Raw genomic sequence first — 20359 nt, 5'->3', positions numbered from 1 at the left:
TTTTACTTATCAATTTTATTTTATTATTTCGTTTTATTGTAGGTGAAGCACTTTGAGTCTGCCTCGTGTATGAAAAGTGCTATATAAATAAAGTTGCCTTGCCTTGCCTTGTGAACGGTGTCTCAACGCATCTCAAGCGAACGCACCTTCAGTCGCGTCAGATCAAAGCAACCACTAAATAACTAAACAGTCAACTAAACAGGCCCAACTCACAGAGCAGATCCAGCAACCTTCTGTCGGGCGAATCACCCAGACTTAAAAACACTCCCTTCAATACCTCTCGTCTCACGGTAGCTCCGCCGTCGTGAGACAGCCTCGTGTCGAGGTCCCAGCTCTCGTCTACCATATGGGTGTGTGTCTGGCTGCCGTCCCCGCTCACCCAGCCAGTGTATATTAATAGGGCCTGTGTCTCTAGCTGCAGGCCCCGGACCAGATGCCTCTGCTGGGCTGATGCTGAGGGACTGCTGTGCCGTGGGCCAGAGATGGGCGTCAGAGCACCAGCGCTGTAGCAACATGCCTCTGCTCTCCAGTGACACACACTCCATATGCAGGTAGCTCCCAACCTGGAGCCCGAGTGGGTCTGTGTCTCTGTGTGTGTGTGTGTGTGTGTGTGTGTGTGTGTGGGTGTGTCTCTGTGTGTGTGTGTTAATTTGTATGTGCATGCATTGTATGTGTATGTATGCATTGCATGTTGATATGTGCATGTATTTTGGGTTTGAGTGTATGTGTGTGTGTGTGTGTGTGTGTGTGTGTGTGCATTGTGTTTAAGTGTCTATATATATTGTATTGTGTATGTATGGTGTTTGAATGTATTAAGTGTATATGTATTGTAGGCCTGGGCAATAAAACGATAAATTATCGTATCGTGATAGACTTTTGATCAATATCAATATAAAACATGTTCAATATATATCGATAAGAGACTGGACCACTGAATCTAGCAGCTGGGTTTGTTACACAAACACGGTTCCATACTTATTTACAATATTTCAGTGTTTTCTATTGTTGTATCGACATTGGAGTATTTATCAATGAAGAACAGTGGAAGGTCATATTAAGTGTTAAACAGAAGTGTTTAAATTAAGCATGGTAATTCCTAGTCTTTTTTAGATCATTAAAATTATCAATAGTTATCGATATCGATCAATATGATAAAGTTATATCGTGATATGTCTTTCAACCACATCACCCAGGCCTAATGTATTCTATTGTGAATGTGTTGTGTGTGTATTCATTGTATTGTGTATGTGTTGTGTTTGTATACACTTTAGTGTGTATGTGTTTTATTGTGTATGTATTGAGTTAGTATGTAATGTATTCTGATGTGTTGTGTGTGTATTCATTGTATTGTGTATGTGTTGTGTATTGTATTGTGTATGTGTTGTGTCTGTATACATATGTTGTGTGTGATATCATTGCATTGTGTTTGTGTTGTGTATTCATTATATTCTAAATGTACTGTGTGTGTATTCATTGTGTTGTTGTGTTGTGCGTCCCAGTGTGGCCCAGCAGCAGTGCTGCCTCAGCTCTATGAAGGAGGGCCGTTGTGAGTCGGGTCTGGCCTCGGCCCGGGCTGGAGACCGCTGCCAGAAGGACTCTGTGGACCAGTGCGCTGACGACTCCCACCAGGCAAGACTCCCTACACACTCCACCGCCCCATCCACCCCCCATCCACCCTAACGCCAGCCCGACCCCTGACCCCTCCCTCAGCCCTAATGAGGAACCCTGGTTAAACAGGTCATGCATGTTGGCGTGTCGACCAAGCACATTCACAGTCTTTCAGTCTTTCTGAATGCAGTGGATACTCAACTTGTATCATCCAACCATCAATGGGTGTACAATTAGTTAAACTATTGTTGAGTTAAGTCTATAATTATAGCATATCCATATTTAGCATTTAGGGCATTTAGCATTTAGGGAATTTATCCTGCAATCCAAGTCCATTTTTCAGCAGAAGAGAAATAAGTTTAGCAATAACAATGTTCCATTTACATACCTATTAAAACTAATCTTGGATCAAGCAGTCCTACTATGTTATAGCAGAACTTCCGGGGGCAGACAGCACAGATCCTGAGTTGGAAACCGAAAACTCGTAAGGCACAGAGTTACGCCTTGTTTCCTGTTTTGTTTTGGAGAGATTCTATGCAAGATAAACTGTGTGAGTGGATGAAGCTTTCGGAAAGGAGGGATTTTCACTGTGTTTCCACAGTGGCCAATCTACACAGAACCTTTGCAGCCCTCACTTCTCAGATGGATGGTTTCCGAGTAGGATGAGTTAGTTCCCACTGGGAAACGATAACGTTGCTCGCAGTCAGCCAATTACACCGCAAATATGGGGCGAAAGAGAACAGCCTGTTCACCAAGATTTAGGCTTGTTTGTTATTAGACTTTAGATTATTGATCCAAAGTCTGATTAGGGAGACTAATGGAAACAAACCTTGCAGAGAGAAGCATCTGGGTATTCAACAGAATTCAACCTAGCACTTCTCAACAACAATATGAAAGAGATTCTAGTTTGAAGCCTAATTATTCTCATAAAGTCCACCAAGTTCACCAAGGGACTGTGAAGTACGATACTTAGATTAATCTGTAAGTGTGTGTGTGTGTGTGTGTGTGTGCTTGTTTGTGTGTTCGTGTTTGTGTCTGTGCGTGTGTGTGTGTCTGCATGTGTGTGTGTTTGTGTGTGTGTGTGTGTGTGTGTGTGTGTGTGTGTGTGTGTGCTTGTTTGTGTGTTCGTGTTTGTGTCTGTGCGTGTGTGTGTGTGTGTCTGCATGTGTGTGTGTGTGTGTGTGTGTGTGTGTGTGTGTGTTTGTCTGTGTGTGTGTGTGTGTGTGTGTGTGTGTGTGTGTGTGTGTGTGTGTGTGTGCATGTGTGTATGTGCTTGTTTGCTTGTGTGTCTGTGTGTGTGCGCGTGTTTCTGTCCGTGTGTGTGTGCGTGTGCATGCGTGTATGTGTGTGTGTGTGTGTGTGCGTGTAGGTGTGCTGCAGCTGCTGCACCCTGGGTCTCCAGGTGCGCCGCGAGGGTCTGGGCTGTGACGGCCACCAGTACCTGGGCTACCCCTGCGGACACATCTTCCTCACCTGCTGCAAGGAGGAGGAGGAGGAGGAGGGCGGCCCGGGCCAGGGTCCGCTGAGGAGGTCGGAGAGGCCCCTGCCCAGCGCCACGCCCAGGGAAGGTAAACTACCAGACCATCGACCTCCACGTCCAGCCATCCATCACTCTGTATTACTAGTAGTTTGGTCTATGTAGTAGTTTGGCCTAGTAGTAGGTCTTTGACCAGGTGTGTAGTTTGTATGTAGTTCTACAGGAGATGTATATTAACAAGGCATGTGCTTTGGACGTGGTTTGGCTATGCATGTAGTTTGGCTGGTGTTTTGACTTGACATGTAGTTTGGCTGGTGTTTTGACTTGACATGTAGTTTGGCTGGTGTTTTGACTTGACATGTAGTTTGGCTGGTGTTTGACTTGACATGTAGTTTGTCTAGTGTGTCTTCGAGCTGGCTAGTGTTTGAGGGGAGTTGTAGTTTGGCCGGTGTGTCATTGAGCTGGCTAGTGTTTGACTTGCCATGAAGTTTGACTCAACTCTACTCTCCTGTTCAGGGTCATGTGACTGTGCTCAGATCTGCTGTGATAGATCTGACCCTGAGAGCCGATTGGCCGGCCGATGTGCTGAATGACTCTTAAGCTGTTATCTCTCAACTCGGGCCAGAAAAGTTGGATGCTTGTTTAGGTAGCTGCTGTATCGAGCAGCTGACTCCGGTGACATTGGCCATCGATTGGCTATCGTTACAGGCTGCGTGGGGGGAATAAACGTTACATCAGAAGAGAAACATCAAAGCACAACAAAGGAATTAAGGAAAAAAACTTTTTCACACGGTCACCTGATTTGTTTTGTAAAGAAAGTCTCTCAGAAAAAAACAGACATGATCCAGACAGGACAAAATAGAAGGCGACAAAATAGAATGAGGTTATTGGTAACATTGTGTGTCTTCTGCCGTTCCTGTGTTTTACAATTTTCTTCAGCGTAGTTTCCATAAAGTCAGTCAGAAAGATGTCAGAGTAGTCAATGACCTCAAACTGACCATAGGATGTGTTTTATGATGAAGAACTGAAGTCATTACTCTTCTGACACACTTCATTTGCACACTTATTAATATTACGTTATTAATATTATCCAACATTCATCGCTGCCCTCCGATATTCGTTGATAACCCATCATCGTTATGCATTTTTCACAGGGAATCAATACTAATTATTTGCACCGCTTATTTCCAATACCATTCAAGTTTTAATTAACACTACGGCGTTCTAACAACTTCTCAGATAGTCTGTGAATCTGCCCTGGTGTTGAATGACACAGCCCTCTACAAGCCAATCATATGGCTTTGAAAGGTCATTGTCAAGGGCACCAGAGAATCAGTCTGTCTTACGGTCTGCAACAGACACAGACAGACATAAAGACATACAGACAGACAAGTCAGTAGTCCTGAATCAGACAGACAGACGGACATACAGACAGACAAGTTGGTAGTTCTGAGTCAGGCAGACAGACGGACGGACGGACGGACAGAGGGACATACAGACAGACCAGTCGGTAGTCCATCCATGAGTCAGGGCCCTGCCGCTCGGTGTCGCCTTTTATTCCGTTCGGGAGCTCAGGGGGTAATGCAGTGCCTCCTAATAACCGTTGCCCTGTGTAACCATCAACACTCAACACCAGCTGCAACGCTCTCCCGCTCTGAAAGAGGAATTTGAATGACGTTAGAGTCTGGTAACATCAGCCGGTCTGGGGACGGCTGGGTCATCGCGGGCCACTCTGCTTCTCATTCAGTTTCTCTTTTTGTTTCTCCCTCCATCTGGAAGTTGGTTATGTTGTGACCGTAAGACTATAAAAGGTGGATGTGCTGCTCTGTTATTATCAACCCAAGGGGAAGACGGAACTCATAGCATGACTCAGCGCCCTTTAATTAAGACGGGGAGACAGTTCATCTCCTCCACAGACTGTAGGGCCGCTGGAATATTTACCTAAAGCTTGGGGGTGGTTCTGTTATGCATCAGGGCCTGCTGCTTTTACTGTCCTTTCCTGGTGCTGGTAATCATTCCTGTCTGATAACCCATCTAATACACACAGTTTTTAAAGCGATGAATCCTGACTTTGGTAATACTCATAATTACTGGGCTAATTCTTAGTTTGTCTGACTCCTGGAGCCATCTTTGTTCTTATCAGAAAGAACATTGTCTTAGCAGAAAGTTTTTGTCGTTCCCCGTATTGTTTGCATCTCTGGTTGTTTCTCAGCTTCGTAATCCGCTTTGAGAAATGTAATCACAAAAAATAAATTATAAACATTTATATTAGAAACTGTATTCGCCAGGGCTTCTGCAAATACATAATTTCAGGCTTTGGGAAATCGTTAGGTTTTCAATACGAATATGTGTATTTTTTCATAAAAAAGACATCAAAAAGGGTCAAATCAAAAACTTAATCAAATCAAATCAACTCAATGTTTTCTTCCTTTTCATTTCTAAAGCGGTTTGAATCGTTAAAACAAAGCCCTGGTATTCTCTTAACACGTCCAGACCATGCTAGTGACCACGGTTGCTCTTAAGGTGACAGTGCGGTACAGTTAGCCTGGTACAGGTAGCTCAGCGCAGGTGGTTTGTCCAAGGCTGGGTGAGGCGGCAAGGGGGGCGGGGGAGGGGGAGGAGGGGGGTGGGGGGGGGGGGGCTGTATCCACCCCATGTGGGTGGATTGTACGAGCAGTCTGGGGCGGTGTTAAAATGTCACATTAGCTTCCTGTTGTGTCTGCACTCCTGCATTCTCTCCCCTCTCTCACTTCCAACCCTCTCTCTCTGTCTCTCTCTGTCTCTCTCAATAAAAACAATCTTTCTGTCAGTCTCTCTCTCCTTGCGACCCTCTCCTTCTCTCCTGCCAGCTGTTATTGAATCAAATAAAAAAAATTCAATACAATAACAATATGACTCTCCCTTCCTTTCTATCACTCTCTCTCCCTCTCTCCCTCTACATCTCTCTGGCCCTGTCCCATTTCTCCCCCCTTAAAACGTCCACTTGGTTTGGAGTGCCCTTAACAGTAAATCTTCCACTTTGTTTTAAGCCTGCGTCGGACCTCACTACGTTTTGAGGGTTGATTATGAGGGCAAAATAGCACAGCACTCCCCCTTGCTCCCTACAGTAATGGGACACCCTACCCCTACACGAGAACGCACAAAATCTAGGGTTAGGGCAAAAATCTAGAGGGAGGTATTGGGACGCGGCCTCTCTCTCCACCTCTCCTTCTCCATCTCTCTCTCTCTCTCTCTCTCTCTCTCTCTCTCTCTCTCTCTCTTCCCCCCTCTCTCCCCATATCCCTCTCTCTCCTCCTCTCCTGCCAGCTGTTGTTGAATCACAAAAAAGTGAAATATGAGAACATTTTTGAAATTGTGGAAAATACAATGCAATAACAATACGGCTCTCTCCCAATCTCTATCCCTGTCCCTTTCTATCGCTCTCCTTTTCTCTCTCTCTCTCCCCCTGCTCTTTCTCTCCGCGTCCCCCCCTCTCTCCCCCCTCTCCCCCCCCCTCTCTCACCCCAGTCTTAGATAGGAGGTTCCCCCAGGAGGCCTTCTCCATTGACCCGAAGGGAGGAGCAGGAGGAGGAGGAGGAGGAGCAGGAGGAGTAGGAAGAGGGAGCAACAGTGTCCAGGAGCAGGAGGAGGTGGACGTGTGTCAGCTGTGCCAGCACATCTGCACGCCCACCCGGGGGTCCTTCCGCTGCAGCTGTCGCCATGGTTACACGCTGCAGGCCGACGGCCACTCCTGCGCTCCAGGTGAAGTCATGGTCGCTTCTGCACGCGCTCAGTCCGGAGAGACGCTTCTGCACGTGCTCAGTGCAGAGAGTGGCTTCTGCACGCACTCAGTGCGGAGAGACGCTTCTGCACACGCTCAGTGTGGAGTGTCGCTTCTGCATGCACTCAGTGCGGAGGTCGGCTTCTGCACGCACTCAGTGCGGCGAGTGGCTTCTGTACGCGCTCAGTCTAAACTTCAGTTAATCAAATAAAAAACGTTATTCTTTCAGGGGAAAAGCACATTAAGGACATTGTCATTTAGAAATGTCCCCTGATCATAATGTGAGTTCAAATACAGCATCTACAGCTAGAACAAAGACATCTTTAAATAATGAATCAATATAATAAGCTTCAGAGATACTTTTTTTTAAAGTGGATATAAAAAATTTAACTACATCCAATCCCCTTGTTTGAGTGAGTTAAAGGGTTTAAAGCACACAGTATTGACCAGGACAGAGGGGTCCTGGTTTGAAGCCCTGAGCTGGGTTGAGTGTTAGTCTGAGTGAGAGGAGAGAGATCCATCGACCGCTGCTGCGCTCCTGAAGTTTACAGCTCAGGTGAGCGGAGGTCATGCTCCAAGTAGCTCCATTAAACCAGAGGAGTGACGGCCTAATAAACAGCCCGCTGAACACCACCCTGCCCTCGTTTATGGAGTGCGCTGTACTGCACCAAAGAACAGCTGTGCTATGGCTGAGTGAATTAATACATGGCCTTCAATGAATTGACCAAAAATTGTATACTATGTATTTTTAAAATAATTGTAAATAAATCCAAATTAGTACAAAGAAGAGATAACAATAATCATCTAGAAGATGACACCACACAAACGAACAGTACTCATGCTGAATCCTATCTTCAACACTGTGACAGCCTTTTTAAGTGTCTTAATATAATGTAAGGTCACTGATCTTTAATAGATACGTCTAAATGCGTCCCAGGTGAACTGCATGATCTTGCTTTTTATACTGGATTTGCCTGTAGATGAATGAATCGTGTATTCGGCCGCTCATAACCAACGACAAAACTTGTGAGTGACTGGAGATTTATTGCCGCACAGCACAGGCAGCGTCACCATGGCTACACACTTCAGAGTTCTTAAAGTGAGCAAGGCAACGCAACACCGTACCAAGCGTGAGAGCCCATCCCTAGCAGCTAGCCCTAAGCAACCGCATAGAGTGTAGAGGTTCAGGGTCTGACGGAAGTGTTTCCTGTCTTCACCCCTAGGGCCCCCCGGGGAGGACAACAGACTGAGGGAGGAGGACCTCCACACCCTGCATCCAGGCGGGGTCGCCAGCTCCACCACCGCCACCTCCACCACCACCACCCCAGCCTACCTCAACCCCTGCGCTGGTAACACTGTCTACTCAAATGATATCATGTTATGGATCCCAAAGTGGCTGTAGTTATATATATATATATGTATGTTATACTTGTTATAAGTCGGCTGTACTTGGACATATGTCCGGTGTGCGTATGATAAGTTGAGTGTACTTGTGATACTTGTGTCTAGTGTAGACACTAGACTAGGGTACTTATTACTTAACTTGTACCAGTAATTTGTACCAGTAATGACTTTAGGTTGTAGTAATTAAGTATAGTACACTACAGTTAGTACTTTAGATTGTAATAATATGTCTAGTATACTATTAAGTTCTTTAGGTTGTATTAATGATTATGGTACACTACAGTAAGTACTTTAGGTTGGAGTAATTAATCAGGTACACTACAGTAATGGCTGGAGGTTGGTGTCACCACAGCTCCACTGAATCAAGTGGTGGTGGCGGTGGGGTGTACAGCCCTGTGAGCTGTATGGGGCTGTGGGTGGGCGGTGGGTGGGGCTGTGGTTGTGGGGGGGTGGGGGTGGTGGGGTCTATACGGGTGCAGGAGAGGAGATCCATCAGCTCTGTATCGGCTTATCGAGCGGGGGAGAGCAGCGTCCTCAGACGACCCCGCCCCGCACTCACCCAGCTCGGGGTGGCGGGGGAGAGAGGGGGACGACACGGACGAGAGAGAGCGGGAGAGAGGGCCGGGAGAGTGCGTTCTGCTCGCTAACGGGGGGCAGGGACGGACTGTTTGGGTCGTTCCATCAGGCGCTCGGTCACGTGACGCCTCGCTCGATACCAGAATAAAACTCACGCTTGACGGCGACTTAAAGCAGAGTCCTTACCCGGAGAAAATACCGAGAGAGGGAGTCGCCTGCTCCGGAGCGCGGCGGCCGGCGGACTCCCAGAACCCTTTGTGATTGCTCGCCGTGAGAGCGCTGTGATGGATTCTCATCGAGCACGGCTGGGCACGGCCGGATGAATGGGTTGGTTGGAAGGGTGTGTGTGTGTGTGTGTGTGGAAGGGTGTGTGTGTGTGTGTGTGTGTGTGTGTGTGTATGTGTGTGTGTGTGTGTGCCACATAGGTGGCCCCACATACAGCTTTTCTTTGCAATCTGGAGTCCTACTTTAATGTGTGTGTGTGTATGTATGTGTGTGTGTGTGTGTCTGTGTATGTGTGTGTGTGTGTGTCTGTGTGTGTGCGTGTGTGTTTGGCTGGGGGGGTGGTTGCTCATACCTCTTTGTGACAGTGCTATCGAGAGGGGGGGGTGAGGGTCTTAAAGGTACGGGGGGGAATTAGGTGAGGGGCTGGCAGCGAGAGGGGTGAGATGGTGAATGGGTAAGGGGGTGAGGATGTGAAGGAGTGAGTGAATGGGAGAGAGTAACAAGAGGGGGAAGGGAGGAAGGATTGAAAGGGTGAATGGGAGGAAGGAGTGAGAGGGTGGATGGATGAGCAGGTAAAGGTGAATGTGCATTAATACAACCTCTAGCTTCACTGCGTTGAACATTGAGGTGTGTGTGTCTGTGTGTGTGTGTGTGTGTGTGTGTGTGTGTGTTACCAAGTGTGTGTGTCTCTTTGTTTGCATGTCTGTGTCTGTGATCATGTGTGTGTGTGTGTGTGTGTGTGTGTGTGTGTGTGTTTACACATGTGTGTGTCTGTGTGCGTGTATGTGTGTGTGATTCTGATGCTGGTGTGTGTCCCCTCCTGCAGGCGGGGGCCCCTGCAGTCAGCAGTGCTCGGTGCTGGGGGGCCGCTACAGCTGCTCCTGCTTCGCGGGGTACTCACTGATGCCAGACCGGCTCTCCTGTGACGGTAACGCTTGATGATGTGTTTCTGAAGTCACTGTCTGACCCCTACCTGCTCCTTAATGTGTATCTGAAGTCACTGTCTTATCCCTACCTGCTCCTTAATGATGTGTATCTGAAGTCACTGTCTTATCCCTACCTGCTCCTTAATGCCCTTTACCTGAAGTCACTCTAACCCCTACCTGCTCCTTAATGCCCTTTACCTGAAATCACTCTCTAACCCCTACCTGCTCCCTGATGACATGTATCTGAAATCACTCTCTAACCCCTGATCATTAATGTTATGTATCTCAATATTTTAAAGTATCTAGGAGTCTAAGTATCTTAAATTACAAAAATAGTGATAATAGTAGTACTAATATTAATATATCTCTCAACCTTTACCCTTCACCCTCAACGATGCAACCACCATGAAAACCATTTTAGAAACGACACACAAAAGTAGAGATGCACAAACACACAAACACACAAACAGGTGGCCCCACACAAAAAAAATAACATACAGCTTTTCTTTGCAATCTGGAGCCCTACTTTAATTGGGTGCAGTCACTCATGAAGAGGCAGAATGCAGGTCTGGTGACACTTGTGTGTCCTAAATGGACCCCTGTTTCCTGAGCCTAGCACTGCCAATTCTACCATGGCAGCTATTACCGCCAAAACAAATATTAGCTATTACCGCCTCGGAGAAAAGTAAGCTAACTGCTTCAGGTCACACTCCATCCTCTTGTCCTCCTTCCACACTTTAGCTCTTCCTCCACCCAGATGGAAATTAAGACGGGCGAACTAAATATTTCATAGTAACAGCGCTTGGTTTGGGATTAGTTCTGAAAATTGATTCTCTCGTGAAACCCCAAAAACCGGCCGGCCATTTTCTTTCTGTTAAAATGTGATGTATGTCCAGGCATTGTGGAATTCAATAGTCACTTAGCTTGTGAAACAACTCTCTTTCCTCCACCCAATATTCATTCCAGCACCAAATTGCAGCAAAAATCGACTTTACCGTGAAGAAGCCGTTTTTAGTTTTCTTTTTGCTTTCGTCGACCGTAGGGAAGAGGTGCTGCATTCACTGGGGAAGCAAACAATGCGGCCCCATGGTTCACACAAAGAGCATTGTCACGTTGCTAATGTGGTGCGCATCAACCACTCTGGACACCCTCGTGAAAAACACATCAGGGTGTCCACTGAGCACCAAGGATAGAAGGATTATAATACCTGCGCCAGAGGGAAGGGGACAGCCATCAGTATTGAATTAGTTCCATTACACCTCGTGTGGACAGTTCTGTCAGGCGTAACGGTAAAGCAGTGACATAGAGGGGGCTAGATGATGCTTCCTAACTGACAAAACTAAAAGTGTGTTGACTGTTGATGATGAAGCAATAAGCAATGAATAAGCTTTCATTGTCAAACACCTAGAGTTAGAAATTTCACTGACGAGGCAAAGTCAGTTGAAAAAGTTGGTTGGGAAACACTGAGGTAAAGCACATGGGGCATGTTAAGGGAGAATATGTCCACCGTGATGACCTTGCGTTTTCCTCATCTGTTTGACTAATTAGGCTGTGTTGGGCACTCTCTCTCTCTAAAGTGTCCCCATACGTCAGCAGGGGGACCCTGACCCGTCCCTCCGATGGTTTGTGGGGAAATGGGATGTTGGGCCTGAGGCTAGAGTGGAATACATTTTACCACCAGATGAAACCATTTTATTTTTGTTTTTACCACCTTAAACTTGAAACTTTAATGAACAATTTCACAAACATCTGAAGTGATAGTGGTGTGGTAAGGGTCAACCTGAAGGCATCCTTGAGCAAGATGCCCTGAACCCTACTTGCTCCTTATTTACCTGCATCTAAAATAAATAAATAATAATATTCCCTGTTAGTGTCTGCTAAATACTGACTCCCAACATTTGTAAAACAGTAAAGCAACAAGGAACGATGCTGGGATAAGACAAAAAATAATATAAAAAGTAACAGATTCATGTTTTTTTTTTTAATGCGGCGAGCTGATTTGATATAAGATACAGAGGTTAAAAATAATGAGTTATGTTGTTTTTTTTAATTTAAAGTCGGTTTATCGGAAATTCCCAGACAGACTCTGTGAGGATGTGATTCCCTTCCTGGCGTGGAGAGATGATCACGAGATGATAGGAGGCAGGAACATGCTATTTATCCTGCTGCACTGAATGCTGAGAGCTGAACACAATGAGCCACAAGCACTTCCTGTATACACCATGAATAGCCAGTGTATTTATATGTAGTGGTGTGTGTGTGTGTGTGTGTGTGTGTGTGTGTGTGTGTGTGTGTGTGTGTGTGTGTGTGCGTGTGTGCGTGTGTGTATGTTTGAAGGTGTGTTTGTGTAGGTGTGTGTGTGTTTGAAGGTGTCTTTCTCTACGTGTGTGTGAGGCTGCCTTGAAATACACAACTACAGATCCGGGAATGGATTTTGAGTGTGTTTGAACTCAAACATACATTGATCATAGCGCACGGGGACACACACACACACACACACACACACACACACACACACACAGTGACTCACACAGGCACACACACCAAAGAGTATGGTATCTTGAATCCTAGGACAGCCCAACAGTGACGGGTGGACAGTGTTTGTTATGCTTCGTGAAACCATCACAAGGAGATCAGCTTCATTAAATCCTCGTCAACATCATGAGGCCACGTCGGGGAACTCACTGGCTTATAATTATTCCTTGTGCGGTGGCGTCGCCATGACAAAACTGCAGAACTCCTCGGAGTCTGGGAGTCTTGGCCTACGTTAATATATGAATCCATAAAAATTGTTTGACTCATATAAAGCCTGATCGGGCTGGGAGGCTTTCATAAGCGAGCGAACCCACCAGACGTGGAAACAGAGTCACACACACACACACGGCTACACCCACACCCTGCGTCTCTCCCTCTCTGCACTATGGATTTTCCATTACAAATAATAGTCCTGTAGAACACGTGGCCTCATCATTCATCTCTGCATTGGCACGGTGTTTAGAAACGCTCCACGGTGGCTGGTGATGGAGTGAGTTCATAATCCCGTTTTCTAGCGTGCTGGGGCTAGAGTTCATCTCCAGCCCCAGCCAGCGGTGTCGTGAAAAAACACCCCTCCTGACCGCCAAGTTAGACCTCATCCCGCCCCGCTCGGCCGCACGCTCCCCCGACGCAGACGCAAACATCGCAGCATTGTCTGCTGCCTCCCCGTTTAATGGATGAATTGATATGCTTTCTTCTGCGGTACGGAGACATTCTCTCCTTCTCCCCTTTCGGTTCACGACCTCTGTTGTGCTTCTGAGCCAAACGGGCTTCCTCCTCTCTCTGGGGAGACAAGTCTTTTGGTTTCTTTGTCTTTCGCTCTTTCAATAACTTTCAATATCAGGCTGATATCCGCCCCCCCCCTAAAGCCCCCGGGTGCGGAGGGCCAGGGCCTTGTCCAGGGAGGTCTGCACACCGCCCGTCTCTTTGGACCACCAGCTCTCACTCTCCTCCATATTCATGCTTTATTCATTCTGTGCTCTCTTAGATTGTTACTTGAGTAATTGTATTGCTGACTTTATCTGAATATATATATATATGCATATATATATATATATATATATATAAAGGGTTAGGGTTAGCTATCTAATGATGAATCAAGTCGTAGCTTTGACTTCAGCCCACCCAGCGAGAGAGCGTCCAAGAACGGCCTCGCAGGAAGGGGGGCGAGCTAGGAGTGAGCTGGGACCCGGCCCCCCAGCGATAGAGCGTCCGAGAACGGCCTCCCAGGACGGGGGGCGGGCTGGGAGTGAGCTGGGACCCGGCCCCCCCCCCCTAGCGATCCCTCTGGAGGTGTGAGAAGCCTTCAGCTCACAACAACAGATGTGTGGCGGTACGAGGAGAGAGGAGGAAACAGCCCTGTGGCACTCACTGAGATCCTCTGGGACGTTGTTGGTCGCGGCGTTGTGCGTTGGATTCACCAGGGGATTACGTCGCCGCAATCTGAGGCGCTCGTATTCTGTGAAGACGGTTTATGTCTCCTACCGCTCCCCGGCTTGCAAACCACCACCACCGCACACACCATGTTTCTCTATACTGACTCTATATTCAATGCTTGAGGGTTTGTACGCCTGTATATGCCTGAGCCAGCACTTATACTGTCTGCAACACTGCAGGCTTCCCGAAATACCTACCATTGAGTCTTTTAGCACAATGCTTTATTCACAACAAGCTAATTTCATGAACATGCTCTCTGCGACCCCACATACACGCTCTTGAACAATGAGTGACCGACTTTACACAGCTTGTGTCCTCGCGTGATCTGTGAGGCGTTACGCAACATGAAGGAAAAGACAAGGAAAATAAATGACATCACGGTGATTCCTCTGAGGAGGTGTTCTGCGGTTTTGTGAGGAGGATCTTTGTGACACAATGACACTGTGTCTGTGAATGCAGAGGTTGTGTTATGCAGAGGTTGTGCAGTTGGGAGTCAGAAAACCAGGTTCAGGAAGTCTTAAGGGGAATTTACACCGCAGGCGAGAGAGAGACGTGAGCGTAACGTAGGCGTATCAATTCACACCGCCGCCGTTTATTTTGCTATATTTTTAAGATTCATCAGATAACATCATAACCGAGACGCTTCATAAACGCTTGAAAATAGAAGTGAAGCGTAAGTTAAGATTTGGTCGGCCGTGAGACGGGCGTAAAACGCTGCCGGTGTAAATCAGTGGACTAGTTTGAATGAATTCTATCTCTAGCTGAAGTCGGACGTCTGACAGCCGACTAAAAAACACGTCTAAAACATCTGCGGTGTAAATTGGCCTTTACCCTCTGTGCCTCGTTTTCGCTCCCACCGTGCCCTGAGCCAGCTGAGTGAACTCATTAGTCATACATACGAGCTGCACTGATTAGCAATTCCAGATATCTCAAAATCCTGGGGTGGACTTTAGTCTTTTTAACATCCTGAACCTGGTAAAGAAGAAAGAAGAGAAAGCGAAGAAAGAGATGGTTTCTCAGGCAGGAGGTGTGCTTGTGGAGCCTCACACTGGAGCTGTGCTCTTTGATGACTGCAGTGAAGGTGTTTTTACCGTTCCACTCAATCCCCCCGCGGCCGCACAACTTCAAAAGACGACGAGAAGATGTGGATGTTCCTTCCCCTCGTTCTTCCATCGCTCTTCCAACGAATGTTGCCCTCGTGCAGATCCCTCTCAGAGTCCCTCTCAGTGTGGAGCACGCACACCTTGTTTAAGAGGGATATTCAGAGGTGGATAAAAGGCGAATCATGCAGGGAGCTTACCTACAAAAGTGGGCTCACTCACACTCATGAATATGCAGACACACACATCACACACACAAAGACATACTCGCATAGTGACATACACATCACGACACACAGTCTCACACAAACACACACTCGCACGTATACTCACAAACACATTGTGACGCACACTCACACAAACACACACTCACACATATACACATGCCCGCACACATACTCACATACACATTGCAATACACAGTCCCACACAAACACACACTAACACACATACGCTTTCACATACACACACACACACCACATATATACCAAGCACATAGACAAATTGCACCACACACACATTTCCCCATCCTCTTCCAGCTCCTAGCGTGTGTGCAGGCCTCACTGTGGCGGGTGATAACAGAACGAAGCGCGGTGATAAACACCAGCGCTGGAATCCATTGTCTCAGGGCTGGAGTCCACTAATGTTATAAATCAACGCTGTGTGTTTACCCGGCAGAGCTCTGTTTGAACGATAACATTTCTACACAAAATTTTTTACGCATTCCCTTTTACACAGCGGGCATTCATATCTCAGTCACAGGCGTTTCATTTTGCTTCCGGGGTGTTCTGAGATCACAGCAGCGGAACAATCAATGACATAAGTCTGCTATCACAACAAATCAAACAACGCTTCATACAATATTGCCCCACCATATTTTCTGCCTTCCTTTTTTTAAATTTAGAATTGGACGTATGCCAGCCTTGTCCGGGGCCACGACATGAAAACAAACTAGAACACACCTCTGTTGTTGAATCTACGATTCCGTAATCCCACATGACCCAGAATGCAACAGTGCGTGCATCAACCAGACGGTCAGTTTCGAGTTTCGGTTTCGTCGAATCGAGACCAACCCCCCCCCCCTTAACCCTGCGGCCCCGCTGTAAGAATGGCTGCCTTGTGCCGTTCAGGACGGCTGTTTATTTGCCTGCACTCATCTGCTGGTGCTGAAACACCCCCACCATCAGGCCGGGACGAGGGGGCCGGACAGGGAGCAGACACCCCGGAGTAACGGGGGAGGATGGGGGAGGCAGGGGAGGATGGGGGAGGCAGGGGAGGACCGGGAGACGGGACCATCGACCTGAACCCTGTTGTAGGAGCCTAAATGCCTATTTGCTTTATTTAAGTTGATATTTTATGATAATGTTTGGATTTTCATAAGTCAAATAATATAATAGTTGTGGTAATTTCGAATATATTGAATTTTATTTTGAAATTCACTTCATTATTTTTGGTGTATGGGCACATTTAATTACTTTTATTTTGAAGTGTGAGAGGTAACTTGCGTTAACTATCTGTGACAGACACTCAGGGTGAACAAGCGTGGAGCCACACAGGTTTTTGACCTCTCTCTTTCTCTCTCTCTTTCTCTCCATCTCTCGTCTCAAATCATAACCTCATGGTGTGGAAAAGGAATTTTGTGTTTTGCGTTTGACAAGTAAACCTTTTAAACTTCACGTCGTGGTCCGGTGGATTCTTTTTGTGGCTATTGGATGAGGTACGTGTCGAGGGGAAAGCGGAACGTCAAGCTGGAGCTTCACTAATTAGACATTGATCCTACACCTGTAGTCCGATTCAGCTCTGGTACGTCCTGTTAGTCCGTTCACCTCTCTCGTTTTCTATTTTCCTCTCTTTTCACCCTTGCTTTCTCTTTTTTCACTCACTCACTCTTCCTCTGCCTCTCTTCCCATCATTGTCTCTCGCCCTCCCTTGCTTTCTCTTTCTCTTTCTCTCTCTCTTTCCGTTACTTTCTCTCTTTTTATTTGTCCATTGAATCCTCCCTTTCGCTAATGCTGTTTTTACACGCACAAGAACACACACACACACACACACACTATGCGTATGTACACGCATAGTACATTCACACCACATACATTCACACTCCACACACGCAAACACACACCCACACATACACACTCATGCGCACACACATACTGTACATACACATACACACACACACATACACATGCACTTCAACACCCACTCAAGAGTCCCCTCTCCCCTTCCAGATGTGGACGAGTGTGTGAGCGGCGTGCACAGCTGTGGCGCGGGCGAGCGCTGCGTGAACACGGTGGGGTCACATGTGTGCGAGCGCCAGCTGTCCTGCTCCGCCGGCTACCAGTCCCGCAACGGCGTGTGCGAGGGTGAGTGACGGCACGTAGCCGTGATGTCTGATGTCATCGATGGCACGCTAACGGCACGCTAACAGAGCGCTGAAGCCGCGTTCACACCAAAAGCGTCGGGGCGGCGCGACGCTAACATCACACTGTGGAGATCCCCAGTGAAACACACGTTGTGACTTTACGTTTTTCATGTGCTTTTGCAGTTTATGAGGAGCTGTGAAAATCAGAGCCTCCGAAATGAGAAATTGTCCTATTTGTGTGTGTGCCTGTGCACTGATATATGGGAGACTGATGTGTACGTCAAGCGATATATTGAATATATCTGAGTTTGTAGTTAATGTTATTGGTTGATGGCCCTCAAAGGGCCGATATGTTTTGTGCTTTTTCCTTCAGTATATTTTCTCCAGTGACCGCTGTTGATGAATGCTGAAGGGCAATTCAAATACAGATAACAATATTGTTACATTAGGTTGATAGGCGGTTGGAAGGGTGTGTGTGTGTGTGTGTGTGTGTGTGTGTGTGTGTGTGTGTGTGTGTGTCTGTGTGTGTGTGTGTGTGTGTGTGTGTGTGTGTGTCTGTGTGTGTCTGTGTGTGTGTCTGTGTGTGTGCGCGTGCGTGCACGAGGTGGGGAGGGTTATACTATCATACTATCGGTAGCGTCACCAGGGTACAGCCTCATCCATCACCTCATTTATTCATGACGGGTCACGACTGAGTCAGGAGAGATCAGAACATGTGACCCACCAGCGGAAAAAAGCCGACTCCTGGTGACTGACTGACGCTAGCGTCTATCTTTGCTCCGTTGTATTTTAAACGATTCCCAACCAAGGTGTGTGACATCACACACACACACACACACACATAATGAAAACAAAAAGAAGCAGCAATATCATTTAAGGTGCTTATTCATTTAAAACTTGGAACAAGTTAGCGAATGTACAATTCATACTTCGACGACCAACTGCTTTTACTGTTGATTTGGTAATAACATGGCAATAACATTTAAATAACATTTAAGGTACTTATTCATTAAAACCCCATGCCCATAGCCAAATCAACAGTCAGAGCAGTTGGTCGTCGAGGTATGCATTGTACATCTGCTCACTGGTTCCAAGTTTGTGTTTTTTCCACGGGAACTTTAAAAGCCGCCGAGCCGCGTCCCCTCCCTCATCGTAACACAAGAGGTCTTGTTAAACTCTCAGCGCCATCTGGTGCGTTTCCACATGTGTATCCTCACCAACAGGAACAGACTCATTAAGATCACACATGCACACTCACACACGCACGCACACACACACACACACACACACACACACACACACACACACACAAACACACTGCCACAGCCACACACACACACACACACACACAGACACAGCCACCGAGCATATTGAGCTCACCAGAGCCAGACTAATTCACCTCATCAGCGCAACAATAACAACTAAAAACACACATTATCACCTCAACACACAGATAGAAATCCCCTCTCTCAAGTCCACAAAACGAGTCCAGAATTCCTGGGTGGAGAAAGGTGGCATTTCCTGCGACACATTCTCTGAACACGCGTCTAATGAGAATGCAGTCATTATTCGTCCTTTCCGTATCGGGTGTAAAGCGCACCGTGTGTTCTCGTGTGTGGTTGACATCAGGCAGCCAGTTTGTACCGGAATGCCCATCACACGCTGGCTATCACAGTGAGATGGCGAGGAATGAATCCATCCAATTAGAGAGACCCAGGGGACGATAAGGGGGCCCTGTTGGCACCAGGGCCAGGGTGGGACTCGGGCCAGGATTAGCACCCCTACTCTGGCGATGAGTGCCAGGGGTCCTTAGGGACTGCAGGGAGGCAGGACGTCCGGTAAATGTCTCCTCCGAAGGACAATTCCTGGGGAATTAGGATATTCTGGTCAACCTCCCCAGGATAAATAACAGAGAAATAAAACAATATAAGATAAGATAAGATCAAGTGAGATGAACTTGATTTATCTGAGACGGGAGATGACTCGTGGTGTGACAGCTGAAGTACAGCAGCCTGGCATCGTCAGACCCGTTCACAAGTGCGTCTTAGTCTGGAACCTCTCAGTTCATTCAAGAGGTCTTATCCACCGGCACAGACCTGAATGACTCTGTGATTGGATAGACAGACAGCCAATCAGAGCAACGCAAGGTTTGACTCAGCTCTGAGAGCTGTGATGGTAAATTCAACTTTTACCAAATATAACGTACAATATATAACAAGCACATCTTTCTTCCCCACACTAGCTTTGGGTGCAGTTGTTTAATCTCATTTTAGGGAAATTACACCGTCCAGTTAATACTGTCACGGTCACGGATTACACAGAATGTTCTAGATCAGCAGCAGCCATCTTGATTATCTAGTGCCCCATATTAGATAAACGGCTATGATTGGCCAGACCGGGGCCAGGTCTGCTGGAAATATGTCTGAGCGAGAGAGGGGGGCCAGACCATCTGCCAGAGCAAACAAAACACAGGCTTGCAGATTCGTCTGGTTCCCAGGCTCGAAGCACCAGACATTAATAAAGGGATACAAAATGTAAATGAGAATAACGATGACAAACACTATACAGAGAACACATCTGTGTACACAATAGGCGGCGAGGATACCTTCCCACACGTGATTCCATAGCTACGCTTCTTAAGTCTTAGAGAAGATTAAGTCCTTTTTTTCCTTTGGTTGTTTTGCTGATTTCTTACCGCCTGCCTGTGCGACATCAGCGGTGTGCTGACAGCGTTCGACTCCAGACGCCCACTTTGACTGTCAACAGCAATATTGTGCGTTCTTCAAACACCTGGAACTTCAGCTGGGCTTGCGTGGGACAAAAAACATCAACGTCGTTAGGTGCTTAATACTAATTTATTCTGAGCTGGAACTTCCAGGTAGGACTGGTCCCCAGAGGAAACCATCTGGATTCATTAATTAGCACGACGCCGAGCCAGAGAGGATGAGG

The 20359-nt window shown here is 47.0% G+C and overlaps 1 protein-coding gene across 1 annotated transcript in view; it reads left to right on the top strand.

The window, feature by feature from the left end:
- fbln2 (fibulin 2) overlaps positions 1 to 20359 on the top strand; it is a 49030-nt gene that overhangs the window by 17419 nt on the left and 11252 nt on the right. Inside the window, exons 3-9 of the mRNA XM_084463846.1 lie at positions 416 to 551; positions 1500 to 1629; positions 2978 to 3176; positions 6593 to 6826; positions 8069 to 8194; positions 9877 to 9978; positions 17277 to 17411. Of these exons, the coding sequence (XP_084319972.1) occupies positions 416 to 551; positions 1500 to 1629; positions 2978 to 3176; positions 6593 to 6826; positions 8069 to 8194; positions 9877 to 9978; positions 17277 to 17411 (1062 nt within the window). The remainder of the gene's footprint in view (positions 1 to 415; positions 552 to 1499; positions 1630 to 2977; positions 3177 to 6592; positions 6827 to 8068; positions 8195 to 9876; positions 9979 to 17276; positions 17412 to 20359) is intronic.

The sequence above is a fragment of the Micromesistius poutassou genome, assembly GCF_964030765.1.
Source record: "Micromesistius poutassou genome assembly, chromosome: 2".
Taxonomy (NCBI): Eukaryota; Metazoa; Chordata; class Actinopteri; order Gadiformes; family Gadidae; genus Micromesistius; species Micromesistius poutassou.
This window is presented reverse-complemented; position numbering and strand designations above follow the sequence as displayed.